The sequence below is a fragment of the Onychomys torridus genome, chromosome 1 (assembly GCF_903995425.1).
Source record: "Onychomys torridus chromosome 1, mOncTor1.1, whole genome shotgun sequence".
Lineage (NCBI taxonomy): Eukaryota > Metazoa > Chordata > Mammalia > Rodentia > Cricetidae > Onychomys > Onychomys torridus.
Window position 1 is genome coordinate 124,913,397 of NC_050443.1, and position 17,789 is coordinate 124,931,185.

The 17,789-nt window shown below is 57.1% G+C and overlaps 3 protein-coding genes across 4 annotated transcripts; 1 reads left to right on the forward strand and 2 right to left on the reverse strand.

Moving 5' to 3' along the window:
- Window positions 1-472: 472 nt before the first annotated feature.
- On the reverse strand, window positions 473-5,355 carry Tmem151a (transmembrane protein 151A). The gene is made up of 2 exons (XM_036206686.1): window positions 5,092-5,355; window positions 473-2,861 (listed from the first exon to the last, which is right to left on the reverse strand). The coding sequence occupies exons 1-2, from the start codon at window positions 5,164-5,166 to the stop codon at window positions 1,530-1,532; spliced, it is 1,407 nt and encodes a 468-aa protein (XP_036062579.1). The 5' UTR covers window positions 5,167-5,355; the 3' UTR covers window positions 473-1,529.
- A 2,738-nt stretch (window positions 5,356-8,093) lies between these two features.
- Window positions 8,094-11,849, forward strand: Yif1a (Yip1 interacting factor homolog A, membrane trafficking protein). The gene is made up of 8 exons (XM_036201726.1): window positions 8,094-8,297; window positions 8,945-9,156; window positions 9,285-9,389; window positions 9,518-9,596; window positions 10,679-10,736; window positions 10,895-11,050; window positions 11,419-11,512; window positions 11,601-11,849. Exons 1-8 carry the CDS (start codon window positions 8,267-8,269, stop codon window positions 11,745-11,747), a joined length of 882 nt encoding a protein of 293 aa, XP_036057619.1. The 5' UTR covers window positions 8,094-8,266; the 3' UTR covers window positions 11,748-11,849.
- A 306-nt stretch (window positions 11,850-12,155) lies between these two features.
- On the reverse strand, window positions 12,156-17,756 carry Cnih2 (cornichon family AMPA receptor auxiliary protein 2). 2 transcript variants are annotated; one of them, XM_036201758.1, is made up of 6 exons: window positions 17,376-17,756; window positions 13,964-14,058; window positions 13,541-13,588; window positions 13,204-13,316; window positions 12,956-13,099; window positions 12,156-12,784 (listed from the first exon to the last, which is right to left on the reverse strand). In XM_036201758.1, exons 2-6 carry the CDS (start codon window positions 13,976-13,978, stop codon window positions 12,757-12,759), a joined length of 348 nt encoding a protein of 115 aa, XP_036057651.1. In that variant the 5' UTR covers window positions 13,979-14,058; window positions 17,376-17,756; the 3' UTR covers window positions 12,156-12,756. The 2 variants fall into 2 exon arrangements, with proteins under 2 accessions (XP_036057651.1, XP_036057641.1); XM_036201748.1 differs by having other exon boundaries at window positions 13,990-14,058; window positions 17,376-17,755.
- Window positions 17,757-17,789: the final 33 nt, after the last annotated feature.

Here is a 17,789-nt window from a genome sequence, read left to right on the forward strand (position 1 = left end):
CTTTCTTTAGATCCCAATCTGGCTTGCCCTGGTTCCAGCTTTGTGACCCCCCCAACCTGCTCAGGATCCATTGACCCAGAATGATCAGCAGCCACAAAAGAAACTGTGTTTGGGTCATAGGCCACAGTTTTCTCCCCACAGTGGGAACTAGACACATCACTCCCTTAGTCCTCTGCATGCTCAGCCGATCTGCAATTGCCACCTGGTTGGAAGAGGAGTCTCTTGGGACAATTCACAATATGTAATCAGGTTCCAGTATTGGGATTGAGTGCAGCCAGCTATGCAGGGTACCCCAAAACTGAGTCTCAGAGGCCCTGGGTGAGGCAGGAAGGTTCCCACACTGTTTATCTGGATGTTAGAAGCTACCTCTGGATCTCCTCCCTGAACCCACCCTTGCACCTGCCTCAGTGTAGCCCAATGGGCTTGCAGTTGTGGCCTTGGACCCCTCACCCAGGAATGCACCTGTGAAACCTTTCCTGTTTCATAACTTTATTTAATTTTCTCTGTCTCTTCCCTCCCCCGCCAGCCCTTGGGAGGGGGTGGAAATCCCCACTTGGAAGGGAAGGTACTATTCTGTTCTCCCTAGGAAGGAATAGTGTCCCCTGGACAGGCTCCATGGATGGAAGAAGCAGGGGCCTTCAAGACAAGGCCAGGGCATCGTCCAAGGGGCTGTGACCAGGGCAGAGCCCCTCGGATGCCCTCTGGTCCTACATCCTGTGGATCACCCAGAAGGTGAAGAGCAGAGAAGCCTGGGGAAAGGTGGAGACAAGGCTGGGGTACTGTGTGGCTGACAGAGACAGATATGAATTTTAGGAGGCTGGGGCTGGCTGTGATGAAGCTTGGAGTTGAGAACCCTGGGTCACAAGGGAAACTGGATGTAGTGAGGGTGCAGCAAGAACCAGGAGACCAAGGTGGGGGCAAGAGGGCAAGTCTGTGCTCTGAGAATTGGGCTCTGTGGAGAAACTGCACCTTAGGGTCAGGGGACAAACAGGGCACTTGCCCTGAAAAGAGAGGCCAGAGGGCAGATGAGAGGATGGGGCAGAGGAAGAAGAGAACTCTGGTGGGCAGGGGACCAAGCTGCCGGGTGGCCACAGCCAGCTGTTCAGCTTCAGGACAGCCATCCCAGTTGGGCATGGCTCTAGTCCACCAGCTTGTGCTTCTATGTTGCTGGAGGGCTCCCCATGTAGCTCAGCCATGGCAGAGAGGCAGACAGCTTCGCCCAGGTTTCCTCCCCATCCCAGTCTTTCTGGATGCTTCTTTCCCTGCCCAGCATCATCTGCTATCACAGGGGAATGTGGTGATGGTTGGGGGAGCCAAGCCGGGGAACAGATCACACACTCAACTTAGGTGGCATTGACTTCCCCCTCAAAGGACCACAAGTCACTACATTAAGGATCCCACCCAACTCCCACCCCTTGTGCATGGCTGGTCTGTTTTCTTTCCTGTTTTTGACAATTATTCAGACATTCAAGCCCATGGTGAGATGCTGAGGAGAGAGGGGTGTTCTGGGGCTGTAGGGGGCAGGTATCTCAGAGTGCCCCCTGTCCATCTCCCCGGCAGCCGCTGTCCCCGTGGACAATAAGCACCGGGAAGTAAAGGGCATCCTCATAGCATGGGGGGCTTTCCAGAGGCTCAGTGTCCTCCCCTCTGCGTCCCAGGGGACCTCCACTCAAGCTGCGGAAGACCCCTGGGGTAGCCCGGCCCCCAGCACCCAGGGAGAGGCGACTGCGGCTGAAGGGCAGGCGAGGCCCACTGGGCCGGGCAGGAGGCAGGGAGTTGCTGCTAACTGAGCGGCGGCAACGCTGGCAGCCTCGCAGGTAGGCCCCAGAGCTGGCACCCATGACCACAGCCTCCGAGTAGCTGGGCACCAGCTGCCGATTGGAGCAGATGTGCCATTCAAGCTCTGTGAAGTCCACGGTGGCCACTCGAGAGAGTGGCGGCCCGCTGGGCACAGCCCCTGGGGGCGGTGAGCTCGCACCGAAAAGCTTCTCCACCTGGTAGTGTACGTGAGCTGTCCCATAGGCTGCCACCACGCGCAGTGGCCAGGACAGGGTAGCGGCAGACACCAGCCAGAAGACCCAGGCTCGGGCGTACCAGGGTGGGCTGCGGGGATCTGCAAAGACCATGAGGGACTCACGGAAGTCCACATCCTTCAGATGCATGCCCTCGCGGGCCTCCAGGTAGTCATCCAGGCCCTCATTGGCACTGAAGAAGCGGGCCCTCTGCGTGAGGTATGAGGCCTCGGCCTCGGCACTGCCGAAACTGAAGCACTTGGTGAACCGCAGCCGTGTGGCCGCGTGGTCTGCCAGGCCCACGAGCTCCTTCGAGACGTCACGGACACCATGTGCACTGTAGTCGAATTCACCCCGAGCTGTGCGACTGTCCGCCCTCTCATGGTAGACCTGCGTGGTGGTGTAGGCATCCCCATTGCGGTAGCGGGTGATCTGGCGTGTGCGGCGGACATAGTGGTAGCTGGTGGCCTTCCACCAGACACAGGGCGGAGCCTGCTGCAACCGGTGAATCAGGGCAAGCACGGTGTTGGCATCGGTGCGAGGCGCCTGGCATGACCGCACATGGCAGTGCCAGCACTCTGCCAGGTAGAGGAGGTAGAGGAGGGAGACGAAGGCCAATGGGATGTACAGGTAGCCATCAGAGCAGGGACTGGCTGGGTAGGTGGGCGGTGGACCGCCAGCCCCACGAGCCAAAGCTGCCTCAGGCCCCAGGACCAGGCGGGGCACAGTGGCCAGACGACACCAGGCCACCACAGCCCCACAGGCATGGATGAGCAGGGTGAGGAGCAGGCACTTCCAGTGAGACTCTCGACACAGAGAGCCTCCCAGGGACTGCTTCAGGGGCCGCTGCTGCAGGGCGGGCAGAGAAAGGAGAGGCGAGTGTCAGAGCAGGAACCACTGGTCTCAAGGAGGGGTGTCCTAGGACCCACTTGACAGAAGAAACTGAGGCTTCTAATGATTGAGCTATTCTGCAGCAAATCTCACGGCAGCAAACCTTGTCGGTCTGCTTTGAGCCTGCCTTCCCTTGCCTGTGCCTTGCTGTTTCTCAGTCAGAAACCCCACTACCCACCTAAGAGCACAACAGAGAAGGAAAGTCCTGTGTCCGTGACTACTGAGAAGTCTGACTTCTGATAGTTCCTATTCTGTCTCTGTCTAATTTGTGCATTTGGCCACATGTTTACCCTCTCTGGGTCTGGATTTTGGTCCTGGTGGTCTAGGAAACTAATGTGGCAGGGAGTGGGGCAGGGTGTGTGTGTGTGTGTGTGTGTGTGTGTGTGTGTGTGTGTGTGGAGAGAGAGAGAGAGAGAGAGAGAGAGAGAGAAAGAGGACTATGGAGCCAGCTATAGACAGCTTTGGGGTGCCAGCTCCTCTACTCACTGTGGCTTGGGCAGACCTCCCCTGTACTGTAGCACTGTTCCCTCATTCATACATCTGGTTGGTGAAGATTCACAGAGATCGCATGCGGGAATTTGTTAGCATAGGGTCTAGCACTGGGAATAAACACTTTTGCTGCTACCCTGGGACTCCCACTGGTTCCTTGTTCCACTAGGGATGGCAGGAGACTTGGGAGAGGCTGTTAAGTGAGGGAGAGAGAGAGAGAGAGAGGAGCTGGGAGCTGGGGAATGGCGGAGGTGTGAGTCTCAGGGCTAGGAGCAGATGGAGGGCCACCCTTCACTCCCAATCTGTGTGCTGAGGGAAGAGACAGGACACAAGCTGGGCACCACAGACTGCTTCTTGACCCAAGGGTTCAGCACATCTTCCATGGCTGGTAGAGTTACCAGCCTGGCCACTCCAGGTCTGATGTCAATAGACAGGGAAGGGAAAGAGGAAGGGGAACTGGGAGAGAAGAGGTGGAAAGTGTAGAGGTAGGATTCTGGGCAATGCCTTGAGAAGTCCTACAGGAGAGCGGACTGCCCTCAGTCCCATCTAGGGCAGCCTGCTCCCATTGTATCAAATGTATAGGTGCATTCTGCCACCCAGACCTGTACCAGCCAGGTGCACACACCCACTCATCCACACCCCCAACACATGCTCATCATAGGCCCACCCACTGCAAAGGAACACCAGCCCTCATCCAGAAACAACAGACCCTTGCCTATTTTCAGAGTTCAAGCCCCATGGCCATAGCAAGGAATACTCAGACACTAGACCACTTCACCACAGGACACATGTGCACATACATGTTACACACTGTCATCCAGACACTAAGATCTCACCTGACCACAGTGCACATCTACCCCACCCCATAGCAACCTGACACCCACAAATCCACACTTAGCCACACACTAAAAAGGCACAGCATGAAATCATACACACCCACACTCTTGGGTGAAGACCCAAGGCAAGGAATTCACCAGAGCCTCGGACCTACTGAAGATACAGGGAACACACGGTCGCAATTCCTTCACACACACACACACACACACACACACACACACACACAAGCACGTTATATCCACTCACACACACAGACCACTCACCACCCTGTTTTCCACACTACCATCTATCATCCTACACTTGGCACATCCTCCTGGCACAGAGCGAGGAGGGGCTCTGGGGATGTCAACCACTGGAGTGAGCCCTCAGTCCGTCCTCTCACCTGGGGGTGGGGGAGAGAAGGGTATGGCAGCCGCTCCCTTCTCTTCCCTTTTTCCCTCCCCCACCCCCAGTCCGTGCCATGGCTACTGCATTGCAGGCACCGCCCGACACCTCGTGAGCAACTGGGCTGGACTGGGGACCTGACCCCATGGCCCTGGCAGTCGGGGACAGCATCCCAGGCTGCACGATGGAACAGGGACGCGTGGGGGCCCACAAGCGCTGACGTCACAGGGCCGGAGAGAATGACTGAGGGGGCGCCGAGGGCCCAGGTCTCCCCTACATTCCTGCTCAAGCATTCTTGCCCTGACCTACGCGGACCCCGAAGCGGCGACCCCAGCCAGAACGCGGTCTCCCCAATGACGTCATTGCTGGAGGGTCTGCGGGACTTTCCTCCTCAATCCCTGTCTGGGGTTCGTCCCTCCACTTGTCCCCTTCGCCTCTCTCCAACCCTGGCTCGGTCCCCACCCCACGCCGCCGGTACCTCCTCCCGCAGCGGCTCGCTGTCCGGAATGAGTGCGGGTACCTCCCCGCGGTCGCCACCTTCGCCCTCCGGCATGGTGTCCTGGCTGCTCCGGCTGCCGGGCCCGGGCCCCGGGCATGATAAGCGGTGGGGCGCGGAGGGCTGCGGCGCTGCCCCGAGGGGCGTCCGCTTGGCTCGGCGGCCGCTGAAGAGTGCGCCGAGCCCAGCCCGAGCCCAGCCCGAGCGCGGCGGCGTTGGCGGCCGCGGTGCCCGGCGCCCCGCCCTCCGCTGACCCCGCCCCCGCGGCACCGGCGGCGCCGCTGGCTGCGCCTGGCACCGCGGGCGCCCCCCGCCTCCGGGAAGCCCAGTCTGGACGGCCGGACGCCTGGCTTCTCCGGCCGAGCTCGCGCTTGCGACCTTGGGCGAGTCCTTTGCTCTATGGCGCCTGTGGAATGAGGCGGGTGACTCTGCAGGTGGATGGACGCCCTCCGCACCCCTCTCTAAGGGATGGACCCAGCTCTAAGCCCACCCAGACTCTACCCCAGAAGGGAAAGACTAGTCTCATTGCTGGGCTCTGCTTAAGGCTGGCGGGCTGGAGCTCGTGTAGGGAAAGGGGGCTGGAAGGCGCCAGGAACTCTATAGGGTACACGACCTTTGACCAGCACGTTCCACCCCTAAACTCAGCTTTTCTATCTGAGAAACGGAGGTGGATAAGTGTTGGATTAATTTACTAGCCTTCTCAGGCCAGACAGGGGAGTAGGTTCTGCCCTGAACGGGACAGCCTTTTCCCAGATGCATAAGGCCCCAGGACTGCTCCTTAGCCCTCAGCGGGCTGGGTTCCTCACATCCAGGCTTGGGTCTGGACCTTGCCCCCAAACTAGGTAATTAGTGGGTAGGACAAAGAAAGTTGCAACGCTAGGTGGGCTGTTCATGGTATGTTTGAACAAATGGCAACTCCAAGATTATTTGTTTGAACATTAAAAGATGATGTAACAGATATAAAGGACTGTTTTTGTCCTTGTGTTTACTTTTTATTTTATTTGTTTATTTATTTTTTGAGACTTGGTTTCTCTGTATAGTTCTGGCTGTTCTGGAACTCGCTCTGTTGACCAGGCTGGCCTCGAACTCAGAGATTCACCTGCCTCTACCTCCTGAGTGCTGGGATTAAAGTGCTGGGAATAAATCATAGCCCGATTTATTATTTTATTCATTTATTTTGTGTTTACTTTTAAAATTATTTTAATTTGTCTGTATGGGTGTTCTGCCTGTATGTATGTTTGTACACCACATGAATGCAGTGCCCATGGAGGCCAAAAGAGGGTGTTGGATCTCCGGGAACTGGAGTTATAGATGACTGTGAGCTGCCATGGGATGATGGGAATCTGACCCAGGTCTTCCAGAAGAGCAAACAGTGCTCTTAACTGCTGAGCTATCTCCCCAACTGCCCCCATTCATTTCCTTATTTGTTGGGCACAGATGTTTGCTGGCGATCTCCTATGTGGGCACTAGCAGGACATAGATGTAGAGAATGGCATAGGCCCTGTCCTCATGGAAGCTATCCAGGGAAAAGTCTGGCTAAAGTGGGATTCAGAACCCAGACTCTGGCCTCCACTCTGGGCCAAGGTCAGGCCTCTATTCCCTTGTCCCTCTGTAAGAGCTAAAGTGACCCCTCCATTTAACATGTAACTACATTTTAAATGTATTTATTTAGTGCATCTCTCTGTGGGCGGGATGTATCTGAAGGGTGCACTTTAACCACAGTGCAAGTGTGCAAGTCAGAGCATGACCTTCGGGAGCTGGTTCTTCTTCCACTATGTGGGGCCTGGGAGTTGAATTTAGGTCCTCGGGATTGGCAGCCTGCTGAACCATCACAAGCTCTGAACGAATTGATTGCAAGGGAAGGGGCATCCCAGGTGGAGGAGCAAAAGCAGCAGCTGGACCTTCATGGGCTGAGTTTGGGGTGCAGGAAGGTCTCACCTTATGTAACTGAACACTAAGTAGCTAATCAACTGCAAGTATCAGAGGGTGTGTCACACTCTCTGGAGGACAGAGTCTGTGAGGAGAGACCCTTGAAGACTGTCTCCCTGGTGGGGTGGGGGTGGGCGTGGTTACAACCTGGGTGGGAAGAAAAGTGTCTGGGAGACTAGGAGTAAGGCCTAAGAGCCTCACTGAGATCACCGGACTGGTAATGACTAAGGAGTTTCGACTTCACCTTCAGGAGACAGATCAGCACTCTTCTGCCTCCCAAGTCCACCGGACCACTGGAGAAAGCAACGGGACAAGGCCCAGTGTCTATTCCTGCCCCATGTATACACCAGATTTCTGAAATTTCGGATCTTCTAGGGCTCAGTTTCTGTCCCCTGCCCGGTGCGTGCGTGCATGCGTGTGTGTGTGTGTGTGTGTGTGTGTGTGTGCCCCAAACCCTCCCAGCAAAGACCCTAGCTGATGAACAGGATAGCGGTGGACGCTAAAGGGCATTTTCAGCACCGGCTGACGGACAGCACCTGCTCGCAAAGGAGTGGGAGGCCGGAGGAGGAGGAGTCAGCGCTTTAGGGATCTGGGCTGCGCTGTCACTCGCCTGGTGTGGGCAACACCACATTCTAGCCGGCCGGGGCTCCGCTACAAGATTGAGCGAACTGGAGGAAAGAGAGCACAAGAGGGAGGGCAAGAATCGGTCAGAGCTTGACCGACCGCCACATTCCTCCCGGAATGCGTTGCGGCGGAGTCGGCTCTGTACCCTAACTAGCTGTGTCGGTCCGGAGCTGTCTCGCTACCGGCGTAGTCGTGGCAAGGAGCGTCAAGAGCCTCTCGGCGCAGACGCGGAACTAAGTTACAAATCCTTCCCACCTATTGGCTGGTCGTGCGGCGAATTAACCAGCCTCCTAATCAATCAGAGAGCGCCTTGAGTAGCTCCGCCCCCTACCTATCGGAAGTTGGCTATGTCCAAATCCGATTGGGCGAAGGCTCACCAGTAGCCAATTAGGAATGTCGAGGGGAAGAACCAGCTCCTCCGAAAAGCCTATGGTAGACAGCGGAGTGTGACGCCACGGACATGGCGCCGCGATCCGCCAGCCCTGGGACGTGTCGGGCTGTCGGGTAACTTGGGGCAGCGCTGGGCGAGAGAAGCAGCTGTTTCAGCAGTGTTGTCCCCCCGACTCAGCGCAGCCAGCCCTTGGGCAGAGCGCTCATCTTGGCCATGGCTTATCACTCGGGATACGGAGCCCACGGTGCGTGAAAACTGGGGAGGGCGGGGCGCGGCCTGGCAGCAGGGCGCCAAATCCTGCGGGACCCACTCAGGAGGGAGAGGGCCTGCGGTGACAGCTGCCCAGGGCGGGGAGTGTCTCTCGGGTTCCTGCCCTGCCACACTACAGCGTGTCCTGGACTTCGCCCTTGTTGGCCAGTCCTGAGATTAGGCGGCGATAGCACACCTGGGATCCCCAAGTCTGATCCTGCTTGAATCGACTTCGCCTCCAGAACTTCCTTTCTCTGTTATAACTCTGACAACCTTCCTGACTTCTGGGACTCCGAGTAGCCAGTGTTGCCTTTTCTACACGTGTTAAGGGATGTCTTACCGGTGATCGTACTCCAACAAACATCTGCTCACTTTCTAGTATTCAGGGATCACCTCCCTTGAGAGACTTCCCAGAAGTCACAAGTGGCAGCCACTTCTAGGCGCCCCCCCCCCCCCCAGCAGGTAGTAAAGGATTGCTCCAAAAGAATAGGCGATCTTTCTTAAAAACAAGTCCTGACTTTTCCTCAGCAGTTGTTTGGTGTCCCAGGACCTATGCACAGCTTCTCAGCCTGGGGAAGGGGCAATGATTTGGGTCCTTGCTCTGTATTTTGGTTACCTACTTTAGTATTCCCACACCTGCAGGTTCCAAGCACAGGACCCGGGCAGCTCCAGATCCCCCTCCACTCTTCGATGATACAAGTGATGGTTATTCCAGCCAGCCAGGCGGATACCCAGCCCCAGGAGCTGATGTAGCCTTCAGTGTCAACCACTTGCTTGGAGACCCAGTGGCCAATATGGCTATGGCCTATGGCAGCTCCATAGCATCCCAAGGGAAGGACATAGTGCACAAAGAGGTGTGGCCTGTGCTCAGAGGAAGGGTGACAGGGTTTCCGGCTAGGGCTGGGGTGTGACAGGATCCCACTTGACTCCCCAAGCACCTTTAGGAAGGGACATGTCCACAGTCTTCTTTCTCCACTTCCAGCTGCACCGTTTTGTCTCTGTGAACAAGCTCAAGTATTTTTTTGCTGTGGACACAGCCTATGTAGCCAAGAAGCTAGGACTGTTGGTCTTCCCCTACACACATCAGGTGAGCTTCCTACCAGGTGAGCTGGCACGCCTCTCCCTACTTTCAGATAACCTGATCCTCAGACCTCAACCCTTTTCTTCCTCTTTTTTCCCCTCTGCTCCTGCTTACCGGACTCCTGCCACTGCCAGAACTGGAAAATGCAATACAGTCATGATGTGCCTCTGCCCCCACGGAAAGACCTCAATGCTCCTGACCTCTATATCCCCAGTGAGTCTCTGATGTGGGCTTGGGAACGCAGGGCTACTTGTGCCCTGAAGCATCGTTAGGAAGAAGGAGACTCAACTAATGACCCATCATCCATTTCTGGTGCTTTTCATGTGTGACTGTTAACAGACACCAGGTTGACAGGGTGACCGGTAGGAAACTTCCTGAATGTGACCTTGATGTTTCTATAACCTTCCTGCCTTTTAATTTGGACCCTGTCTCTCTCCAGCCTGGAGCACTGGGTTTTTACTTGGCTCAGCTGCTTCCAGCTGTAGGACTTCAGGCTGGTTCTTTCCGCCTTTAGTAAGACCAAAAATGGCTTCTACCTCAAAGAATTGTCGTGGAGAGCCAGGGAGAGGGTGTGTGCTGAGCATTCCACCTGGCATGAAGGAGACACACCTCACACTAATGCTAGCTGCTGTTACTTACCATTACTGCCCTGTCCTCAGAGGCCTGCTCCAGCATCCCCCCTTCTAGGAAGCCTGACCGCTGGAGCAAATGCCTCCTCCCTTCTGGATCCTCATGGCTGCCTGTCTCTGTGGCACTTATCAAGCTAGCTACATAGCCTCTGCACCTCACTCTTCTCTGTCCTGTCTGCTAATCAGGGTCAGGCCCAGAGGACACACACAAGGAGAACAGATATGCTAGGGCAGGGGGCAGGGCTGCCCAGAGCAGCTGCCAGGAAGGGTAACTGCTGAGGTTGTTCTATCCCTGGTCCTCTCCTGACCCGTGTTACAAAGCCAGTCCTGTCACCCTGTGCCATATGTTGAAGCCACGGCTCGCAGGGACTTAACTATCCCAGAGTCTGCAGGTGGCGATGCTGTGCCCTCTGGTGGCCATGTCAATAAGAGGGTACGTGATAGCTTGTGGTCCTGGGGGGGTCCAGTGGTAGCCAGCTGGAGGGGGTGGGTAGTCCGAGAGGTGCATTGGGACAGGACATTGGAGAGCTGAATGTGAAGGGGAGCCATGTTGGGATATGCAGGGAGGGAAGTATGGGAAAAGCTAGAATATCAGTGGCTTGAATGCCTAATGAGGGGCTTGGGGTGAGGAAGCCAGACTGACTACGTCCTTTCCTCTCTTGGCAGCCATGGCCTTCATCACATATGTGCTGCTGGCTGGGATGGCACTGGGCATTCAGAAAAGGTTGGTGCTAACGCTTTATTCTTCCTTCTGGCTTATCTCCCTTCCTCTGTAGGGAGCGTGTGTCAGGTCCGGTGCCAGGTCCCAGCTCACTCTTAGCCTCTCACCTTACACCTGCTACAGGATGGCTCCTTCTGACCTACCTTCTCCCATGGCTTCAGGTTCTCCCCAGAGGTGCTGGGCCTGTGTGCAAGCACAGCTCTGGTATGGGTGTTAATGGAGGTCCTGGCCCTGCTCCTGGGCCTCTACCTGGCCACCGTGCACAGTGAGCTCAGTACCTTCCACCTCCTGGCCTACAGCGGTTACAAGTATGTTGGGTGAGTACCTGAGAAGAGCTTGGAGGGTCTGCAATCCCAGCCTTTGAGCCTGTGTAGCTGCAGCCTTCATTGTGACGCTGGAGGTGCTTCTACCCCACCTCAACCCCAAGCTCTACTCCAACAGTCTCTTGGAGCTTGTGACTTGAAAGAGGTTGAGGATTTGTGAGTTATCTTGGGGAGCCCAAGGAAGTGAAAGGGATTTCAGGTCCTGGGGCTGAGTCGTGAACCTTGCAGAACCATTCATTCTGGTTCCTTGTAGACACAGCCTGGTGTCATGGGTCATAGTCTTGGGTGGCTCTAGGCCCTGGTGGATAGGGCCAGTCTCAGCTTGGGCCTTGGGGATCACCAGTCCATTCCTGCACCCTCAGGATGATCCTCAGTGTGCTCACAGGGCTGCTCTTCGGCAGCGATGGCTACTACGTGGCCCTGGCCTGGACATCATCTGCACTTATGTACTTCATTGTGAGTGTGGGGTGATCCCTCTCCTCCCCTGGGTCAGCTCTGGAGCACATTCTCCTCCTGGCCCAGTCTCAGCACTCCTTTCTTCTAGGTGCGTTCTTTGCGGACTGCAGCCTTGGGCCCTGACAGCATGGGGGGACCAGCCCCTCGGCAGCGTCTCCAGCTCTACTTGACCCTGGGAGCAGCTGCCTTCCAGCCCCTCATCATATACTGGCTGACCTTCCACCTGGTCCGGTGATCCCTGGTCCCAGGTGGCCCTGATTTTTCCATACATTGAAGATTTGGTTTCCTTGACTTGGCTTGACCCTGGTTCCTGGGGCCCAAGGGGAAGCCACAGACACCTTTGGGCCTCTGTGTTGTCCAGGGGACTCAGCTTGGGGCTGTTTAGGAGAAGGGTAGGCAGGTCCAAGGAGAGCATCCTGGAGGTGACTTTTAGACTTCCTTGAAAAACAGCTGGAAGGATTGTATTAGACACATCAGGAAAGGGGAGTTGGAAGAGGAGACCTCCAAGGCCTCAGATACATCCGAGAGAAGCCTGAGGCTAGTAGGGTAAGACTCAGTGTGCTGGGGATGTAGCTCCAGCTCGCTCCTCAGAGTACCCCACCTGACCCCGTCTGTTCGAGCCTTTCAGGAGCAGAACTGGGCGTGTGTGTTCTCAGTTGTTTATTCATATTTTGTCACAAATGGCCGGGGAGGGGGTGCCGGACTCCTCCAGGCAACATAGAAAATGGGACCGAGGGGCAGGTGGGCTGGGTTTGGGAGAAGTAGAGATGGGGTTGGAAAGAGAGCCTGGGGAGGGGAGAGGGCAGACTAGGGATGGGGCTGCCCCCATAGTGAGCCTGCTCATTCCTGGTGCAGGTGCCCCCTCACCTGCAGGGGGAGCTTCAGGGTGAGGGCCAAGGGGGGCTGCCCAGAACTTCCAAGATCAAGGTCTGCCTGGTGGCAGGGCCCAAGTTCCCCTGAAACAGACAAGACTAGAAGTCCTGCCTCTTCCAGGACAACTGCCATGCCTAACTGCAGGCTAGCAGTGGAGTCCCCACCCCTAGTTAGAGCTTTGCCTGGCCCTAGTTGGAGGGGGAGAGCTCTGAAGGCGGGGGTCCCCGCAGCAGCAGTTTGGGGGTGAGGAGGCTGGAGGCACCAGTGCCCCCTGTCTCCCCAGGGCTGAGGCCTCTGTGGCCAGAAGGGCAGGGCTAGGGGTGCACAGGCGTCCGGTCCATTCTGGGCTTGCTCCCTGGCCGGCTTCACCCTTAGAAGCTCACCAACGTATAAACCATACTGTGGGGGAGACGAAGCTGTGAATGTGTGTCCCGAGAAAGCCTACCACCCTCCCAGTCATACCCTGGTTTGCCTGTAGTCCTCAAGGGCAAAAAGAGGGACAAGGAATTGAAAGCCTGAAGCCTGGGATACCCCTTGTCTAGCGTCCAAGTGCTGTGGCCAGAGCCTCACCTGTACAGGTAATAGAAGAAGGAGAGCAGGTAGAAGGCAAGTTTACACCAGGACTCCTTCTGGCAGTAATTGAGGATGTCAGCATTCATGATAGAGACCGCATCATACATGACCTCAGAGCCATCCGCAGGACGGTGGAAGTACCTGGGTGAGGGAGGTCTGAGTGCCCTCTCCAGCCACCCAGGCAGGCCTGACCCCAGCCTGCCCTGCTCCCATCCTCGCCTTCCCCAGGTAGCGGCTGCCCTCACCTCCAAAGGTGGTAGAAGAGGAGGGGGATGTTGAGGCCCAGGGTCACCCACTCTGCTGCACACAGAAACATCAGACAGAAGAGGCCGTGGATGGAATATTCCGGGACCACCAGCTGGGGGGTGAGGATGAGAGGTCAATGGCACAGAAAAGTAATAAGGTTTAGGAAGTGCCAACCCACCGTGGTCTCAGAACTAAAAGGTCTCTGGCTTGCCATTCCCGCCCTCCCAGGTGGCAAAGTGGATCCAAAAGGCTCAGAGAAGAGGAAGGCATCGCCGTGGGCTGGAGAGTGAGATCAGCACTAGCTAGGAGCTTCCTGACCCCTGCCCTGACACTGACCTTCCTCAGGAGGCAGCAGATGCGTTCGATGTTTTTCAAACGCTCGCGCTGTAGGGAAGGAAAGGGCCCAGATCAGGGAGGCCGCGTTGCAGAAACCAGAGCGCCTCCCACGGCCCCGCGTGCGGTCGCCAGAGGGCGCCAGAACACTCTGCGGTGTCGTCCTCTCAGGAAAGCAACCGCGTCCCCATGGCGACTGTCGCCATGGAGGGGCCTTCATCTGCATCTCCATGGCAACGGCCCAGAGCCTGGAAAAGGCTGCCCCACCAGGAGGAACCCGAGCCCAGAGCGCGCTCCAGGTGTTTGCGAGGGCGGGGACAGGGGGAAGGACAGGGTCACCTCATCCGCCCTCCACATCACACCCCCTTTTCCCGACCCCCATTCCCACCTTCCACCCGTGACAGAAAGACAAACGGACGGACACACCTCAGCACAGCACATGTATCACTTACTGCCCGCGCTGGGTTCCCCTGGTCGATGGGGTTCTTGAAGTCGGTCCGGAGCTCATCAAAGGCTATGATCTGGGGGTAGGGCATGTACCTGTCAGGGTTGGGGCAGGCCCACCACCACCCTGAACACCTCAGACCCCAGATGGCTCAGAGGAAAAGAACATGGGCTTCTCGAAGGGAGCTGGCTGGTACACACACACACACACACACACACACACACACACACACACACACACAGAGTCTTGGCCCAAGCTCACAGGCAGTCGACAATGGAATCCTAATGTCTATTACACTCCCCATATATTTCAAGTCATGGCCTCTCTTCTCCCAGGCTTCATGCTAAGCACAGGAACCCTAGAGGGTTAGAACACAGTCCTTGTCCAGGAGGCGCCCCAGGAAGTTGGGGAGAGAACTCTTGATCAGTGGCAAGGTATGAGTGAGACTCCACATGGGGTGGTGGGTTCAAGTTGACTGAGTAAGCATTTGGTGAACAAATGGAGAAATACAATCCAAGCCATGGTAACGACAGAAGGTTGAAAGAGCATTCAGCAGCTCTTGTGGCTGGGTTGTGTGAGAACGGGAAGGAAAGAGCAGAGCACTGGAGGCAGGTGGAAAGGTCAACAGAGCCAGCTCCTGCAAGACCAGCCAAGACCGGGCCTTAACATAGGAGTGGAGGGAGCCCTAGAGGGGTACAAAGGAACAAAGCGGGGTGACCAGATTTAGATCTAGGATTGGGGATACAAGCTGGCTGACGGCCACAGCCAAGATAACCACCCAGCAGGCTCTATCAGCTTGTACCCACTAATGACTTTGGTGCTAGCAGCAGAGGAGAAAACAGGTATCCTGTCCAAGGCCACACAGCTACTGAGTGGTACACTTGTAACCCAGTGAAAAGTATGACCCATTTTGTCTACTTGGAGGTCACTGAAGGGCCTGTTCAAATCCAGGGAGGGGTTCATGGTGGTCTGAGGAGGATGGTGGCCATGGAAATGGAGTGGTGGAGATGCATCCCGGTGCTCTCTAGTAACCAACTCGGAAGGGCCTGTGTGGTAAGGGGAGTGAAGGCTGCAGGTCCCAAGTGCCTTCTGTAGTGTCTGGGGTGGGGGGATGGCAGTGTACTACTCATCAGGGGGAAACTCCTGAGGTAACAGATACTTGAGGAAATGATGGTGTGGGCCTGGAAGGACCTCCCAGTGACCTGGGGGAGGCAGGCTGGCAAAGAAGCCTGACTGAGGGGGAAGGGGAGCCCCAGAATGAGGCAGCAGGGCCACCACCCCCAAACATCCTAGACCCCATACGGTTCAGAGGAAAAGAACACGGGCTTCCTGGAGGGAGCTGGGGCCATCTGGAGCCCCTCCCCCAAGTTCTCTGACTCTGGGCAGCTGCCTGCCTGATAGGCACAGCAACAGGGTCCAGCAGGGGCGGAAGGGTGCTGTCTGTCTGCCCCAAGGCTGGCACCACCAGCAGGCAGCCCGTGTGGAGCCTCCCCCCCCCCCCAGGCTGCTTGGCGCTGACTCAGCGTCCCCCCCACCCTCCCCCACCTAGGAACAAACAATTCCCCACTGTGACAGATGACACACGTCACTCACCAGGGTTGGTTGCCTAGTGATTAGTAGGGCCTGGGCTGAGGGTTGAGGTGGGACCTGGAGTCTTGGCTCAGAAGGTTCTACCTTAACAACTTTGAATTGAGGCCCACATCTCCTCTCCCAGACCTCATGTCTACAAGCCCATTTTGCTGAGAGGGAACAGTCCCAGCTAGCTAAGGTAACCCAGCTAAAAGGCTGAAGAAGCAGTGTCAGCACTCGGGGCTCCAGAAAGGTTTGTTAAGAGAGCAAAGGTGCTGCTCCAAACCTTAGCAGACTTCCTCTCAGCCTGGGCATTCTGCAAGGGCAAAGTCTGGCTCTTATGTAGCCTGACTCCCTTGCAGCTGTGCTGGGCAGGCTTCTCTGAGAATCTCCTGAGAGGTTCCCTATCAGAGAAAGGGCACGTGAGTGGGAAATGGGCTTCTTGAAGTTCAGGCGCTAGTTATTTCCTGTGTGTCCCGATTCTTTCTAATTCTTAGTACCTGAGCTCTCTTGCCCCAACAGGACTGTCGAAGGCCCTGAGCCTGGGGCCAGGAAGCTCAGAAAGATGATAATGGATCTCAGGTGACAGAAGAACAGCAGAGAGAAAAAAAAAAAAAAAAAGCAAAAAGCACCTGGGAGGCTTGGATCAAGACTAGAGCAAAGTGAGGCGGGCTGGAGCCGGGACACACTGGGAGGTGCTCTGGGGCTTAGTCTTCATACAGTGGTGGCATGGCACCATACGAAGGGGAGATTTCCCGGAGCGGAGACTACCGGTGAGAGGTAGCAAGTCCCAGGAAGAGAGGAAGTGGGGGAGCAGGAAAGAGGCAGATAAGGAAAGGAGGAAGGGAGCAGGCTGGTAGCAAATCAGAGAAGAGGACCCCTAAAAGAGGATGACAAGACCAGGGAAGTGTGTGCAGATGCGTAGAGTGCTAGTAGCCACAGCAGACAGAGGCCTGGATGGGACCCGTCTGGGGCGGAAACCCCTGAGGGGGGGTGGTGGGGTGAGGTGGGGCAAAGACCCGGACAGTCAGCCAGAGGCTCACAGTTCTGTAGTGAGAGAAAGGGACCAGGCAGAGGGCACCCTTGGGAAAGCCCAGGGTAGAAGTAGGCAGGTGAATCCTCCCCAGGGGAGAGCCATCAGGAGGAGATGAGACACAGACCTCCTGGAGTCAGGCCAGGCCAGAGTGAGGGTAAACCTGAAGTGGGGGCATGAAAGACAAAGGGCATGTATGTGGGGGTTAGGAAGGAATCTGGGAAGTGGGGAGGGAACTGGAGGGCTCCCCGAAGTGAGACAAGGTGGGGGTTAGGTTTCTGGGGCTACTTTGAACCTGTCCTTCTTGGGTCAGAGAAGGGTCCGAGAGGGGACAGGGTTAATGGGTTCCAAGATATGCGGGTATTGTAAACAGATGCAGTTGCCATAGCAACCTGCTCCATCACTCTGGTTGGAAAAACCCACAAAGGAGGGGTGTGTGTGGGGGGGAACAGACAAACTGCCCGATGGACAGACGGGGGTGGACGGATGAAGATGTAGAAGGATCAAGAATTCCACCCCCTGCCCAATGACTGGATCAGGCAAGGAGAGGGTCAGGACCTACTGACATAGCCACAGACAGGCGGGGGCGGTGAAGGAAGGGGGGCTGCCCCCGGGGAAGGAAGCCGACAGCAGGGGGTGTTAATGGGGGGGCGAAGAGGAACCAATGGATGGTGGATAATGGAAAAGACCCTTCAAGTTTCCCCGGGGCTCTGAGACCATCCGCCCCAGCCCCAGCCCGCTCCCTAAGCCCACTGCCCCCCACCCCGCCCCCAGTCCGAGCCCAGCCTTACGTGCCAGATGACAAAGAAGATGAGGGAGGCGCACAGCACCAGGGTGAGCATGTAGCAGAATGCTGCGAAGGTGAACGCCATGGCCCCCGCGCCGGGCGGCGGCCCGGGGGGCGCCAGCGCGGGGTCTGGGCGCAAGGGGACGCCCCCCGGCCTACACTTAGGGCCGGCCGGGCATGGCCCACGGGACTCGAGGGACACGGGCAGCGCGTCCGGGGCCGCGGGGCCGGGGGGGCCGCGGGGCGCGGGCCGTGGGGCTCGGGGGGCGCGTCCGCTGCCGGCTGCCCGGGCCCCGATCGCTCATCCTGCGATCCCTCGCCCGCGGCTCCCTCGCTCTCCAGCCCGCGAAGCCGGCGGGGCGGAGCCGGGGGCGGGGCCGCCGTGCAGCGGCCTCGGGCGGGGCCGAGGCTCTGAGCG

Bases quoted from the DNA above. Each gene is read 5' to 3' on its own strand.
- Tmem151a (XM_036206686.1), bottom strand. From the start codon at position 5,166: ATGCCGGAGGGCGAAGGTGGCGACCGCGGGGAGGTACCCGCACTCATT. The intron at 2,862-5,091 runs GTACCGGCGGCG...CCCGCCCTGCAG, and splicing joins GCGAGCCGCTGCGGGAGGAG to CAGCGGCCCCTGAAGCAGTC.
- Yif1a (XM_036201726.1), top strand. From the start codon at position 8,267: ATGGCTTATCACTCGGGATACGGAGCCCACG. The intron at 8,298-8,944 runs GTGCGTGAAAAC...CCACACCTGCAG, and splicing joins CTCGGGATACGGAGCCCACG to GTTCCAAGCACAGGACCCGG. The intron at 9,157-9,284 runs GTGTGGCCTGTG...CTCCACTTCCAG, and splicing joins AGGACATAGTGCACAAAGAG to CTGCACCGTTTTGTCTCTGT.
- Cnih2 (XM_036201748.1), bottom strand. From the start codon at position 17,456: ATGGCGTTCACCTTCGCAGCATTCTGCTACATGCTCACCCTGGTGCTG. The intron at 14,059-17,375 runs GTAAGGCTGGGC...CCCTACCCCCAG, and splicing joins TCTTCTTTGTCATCTGGCAC to ATCATAGCCTTTGATGAGCT. The intron at 12,785-12,955 runs GTGAGGCTCTGG...TCTCCCCCACAG, and splicing joins TTCTTCTATTACCTGTACAG to TATGGTTTATACGTTGGTGA.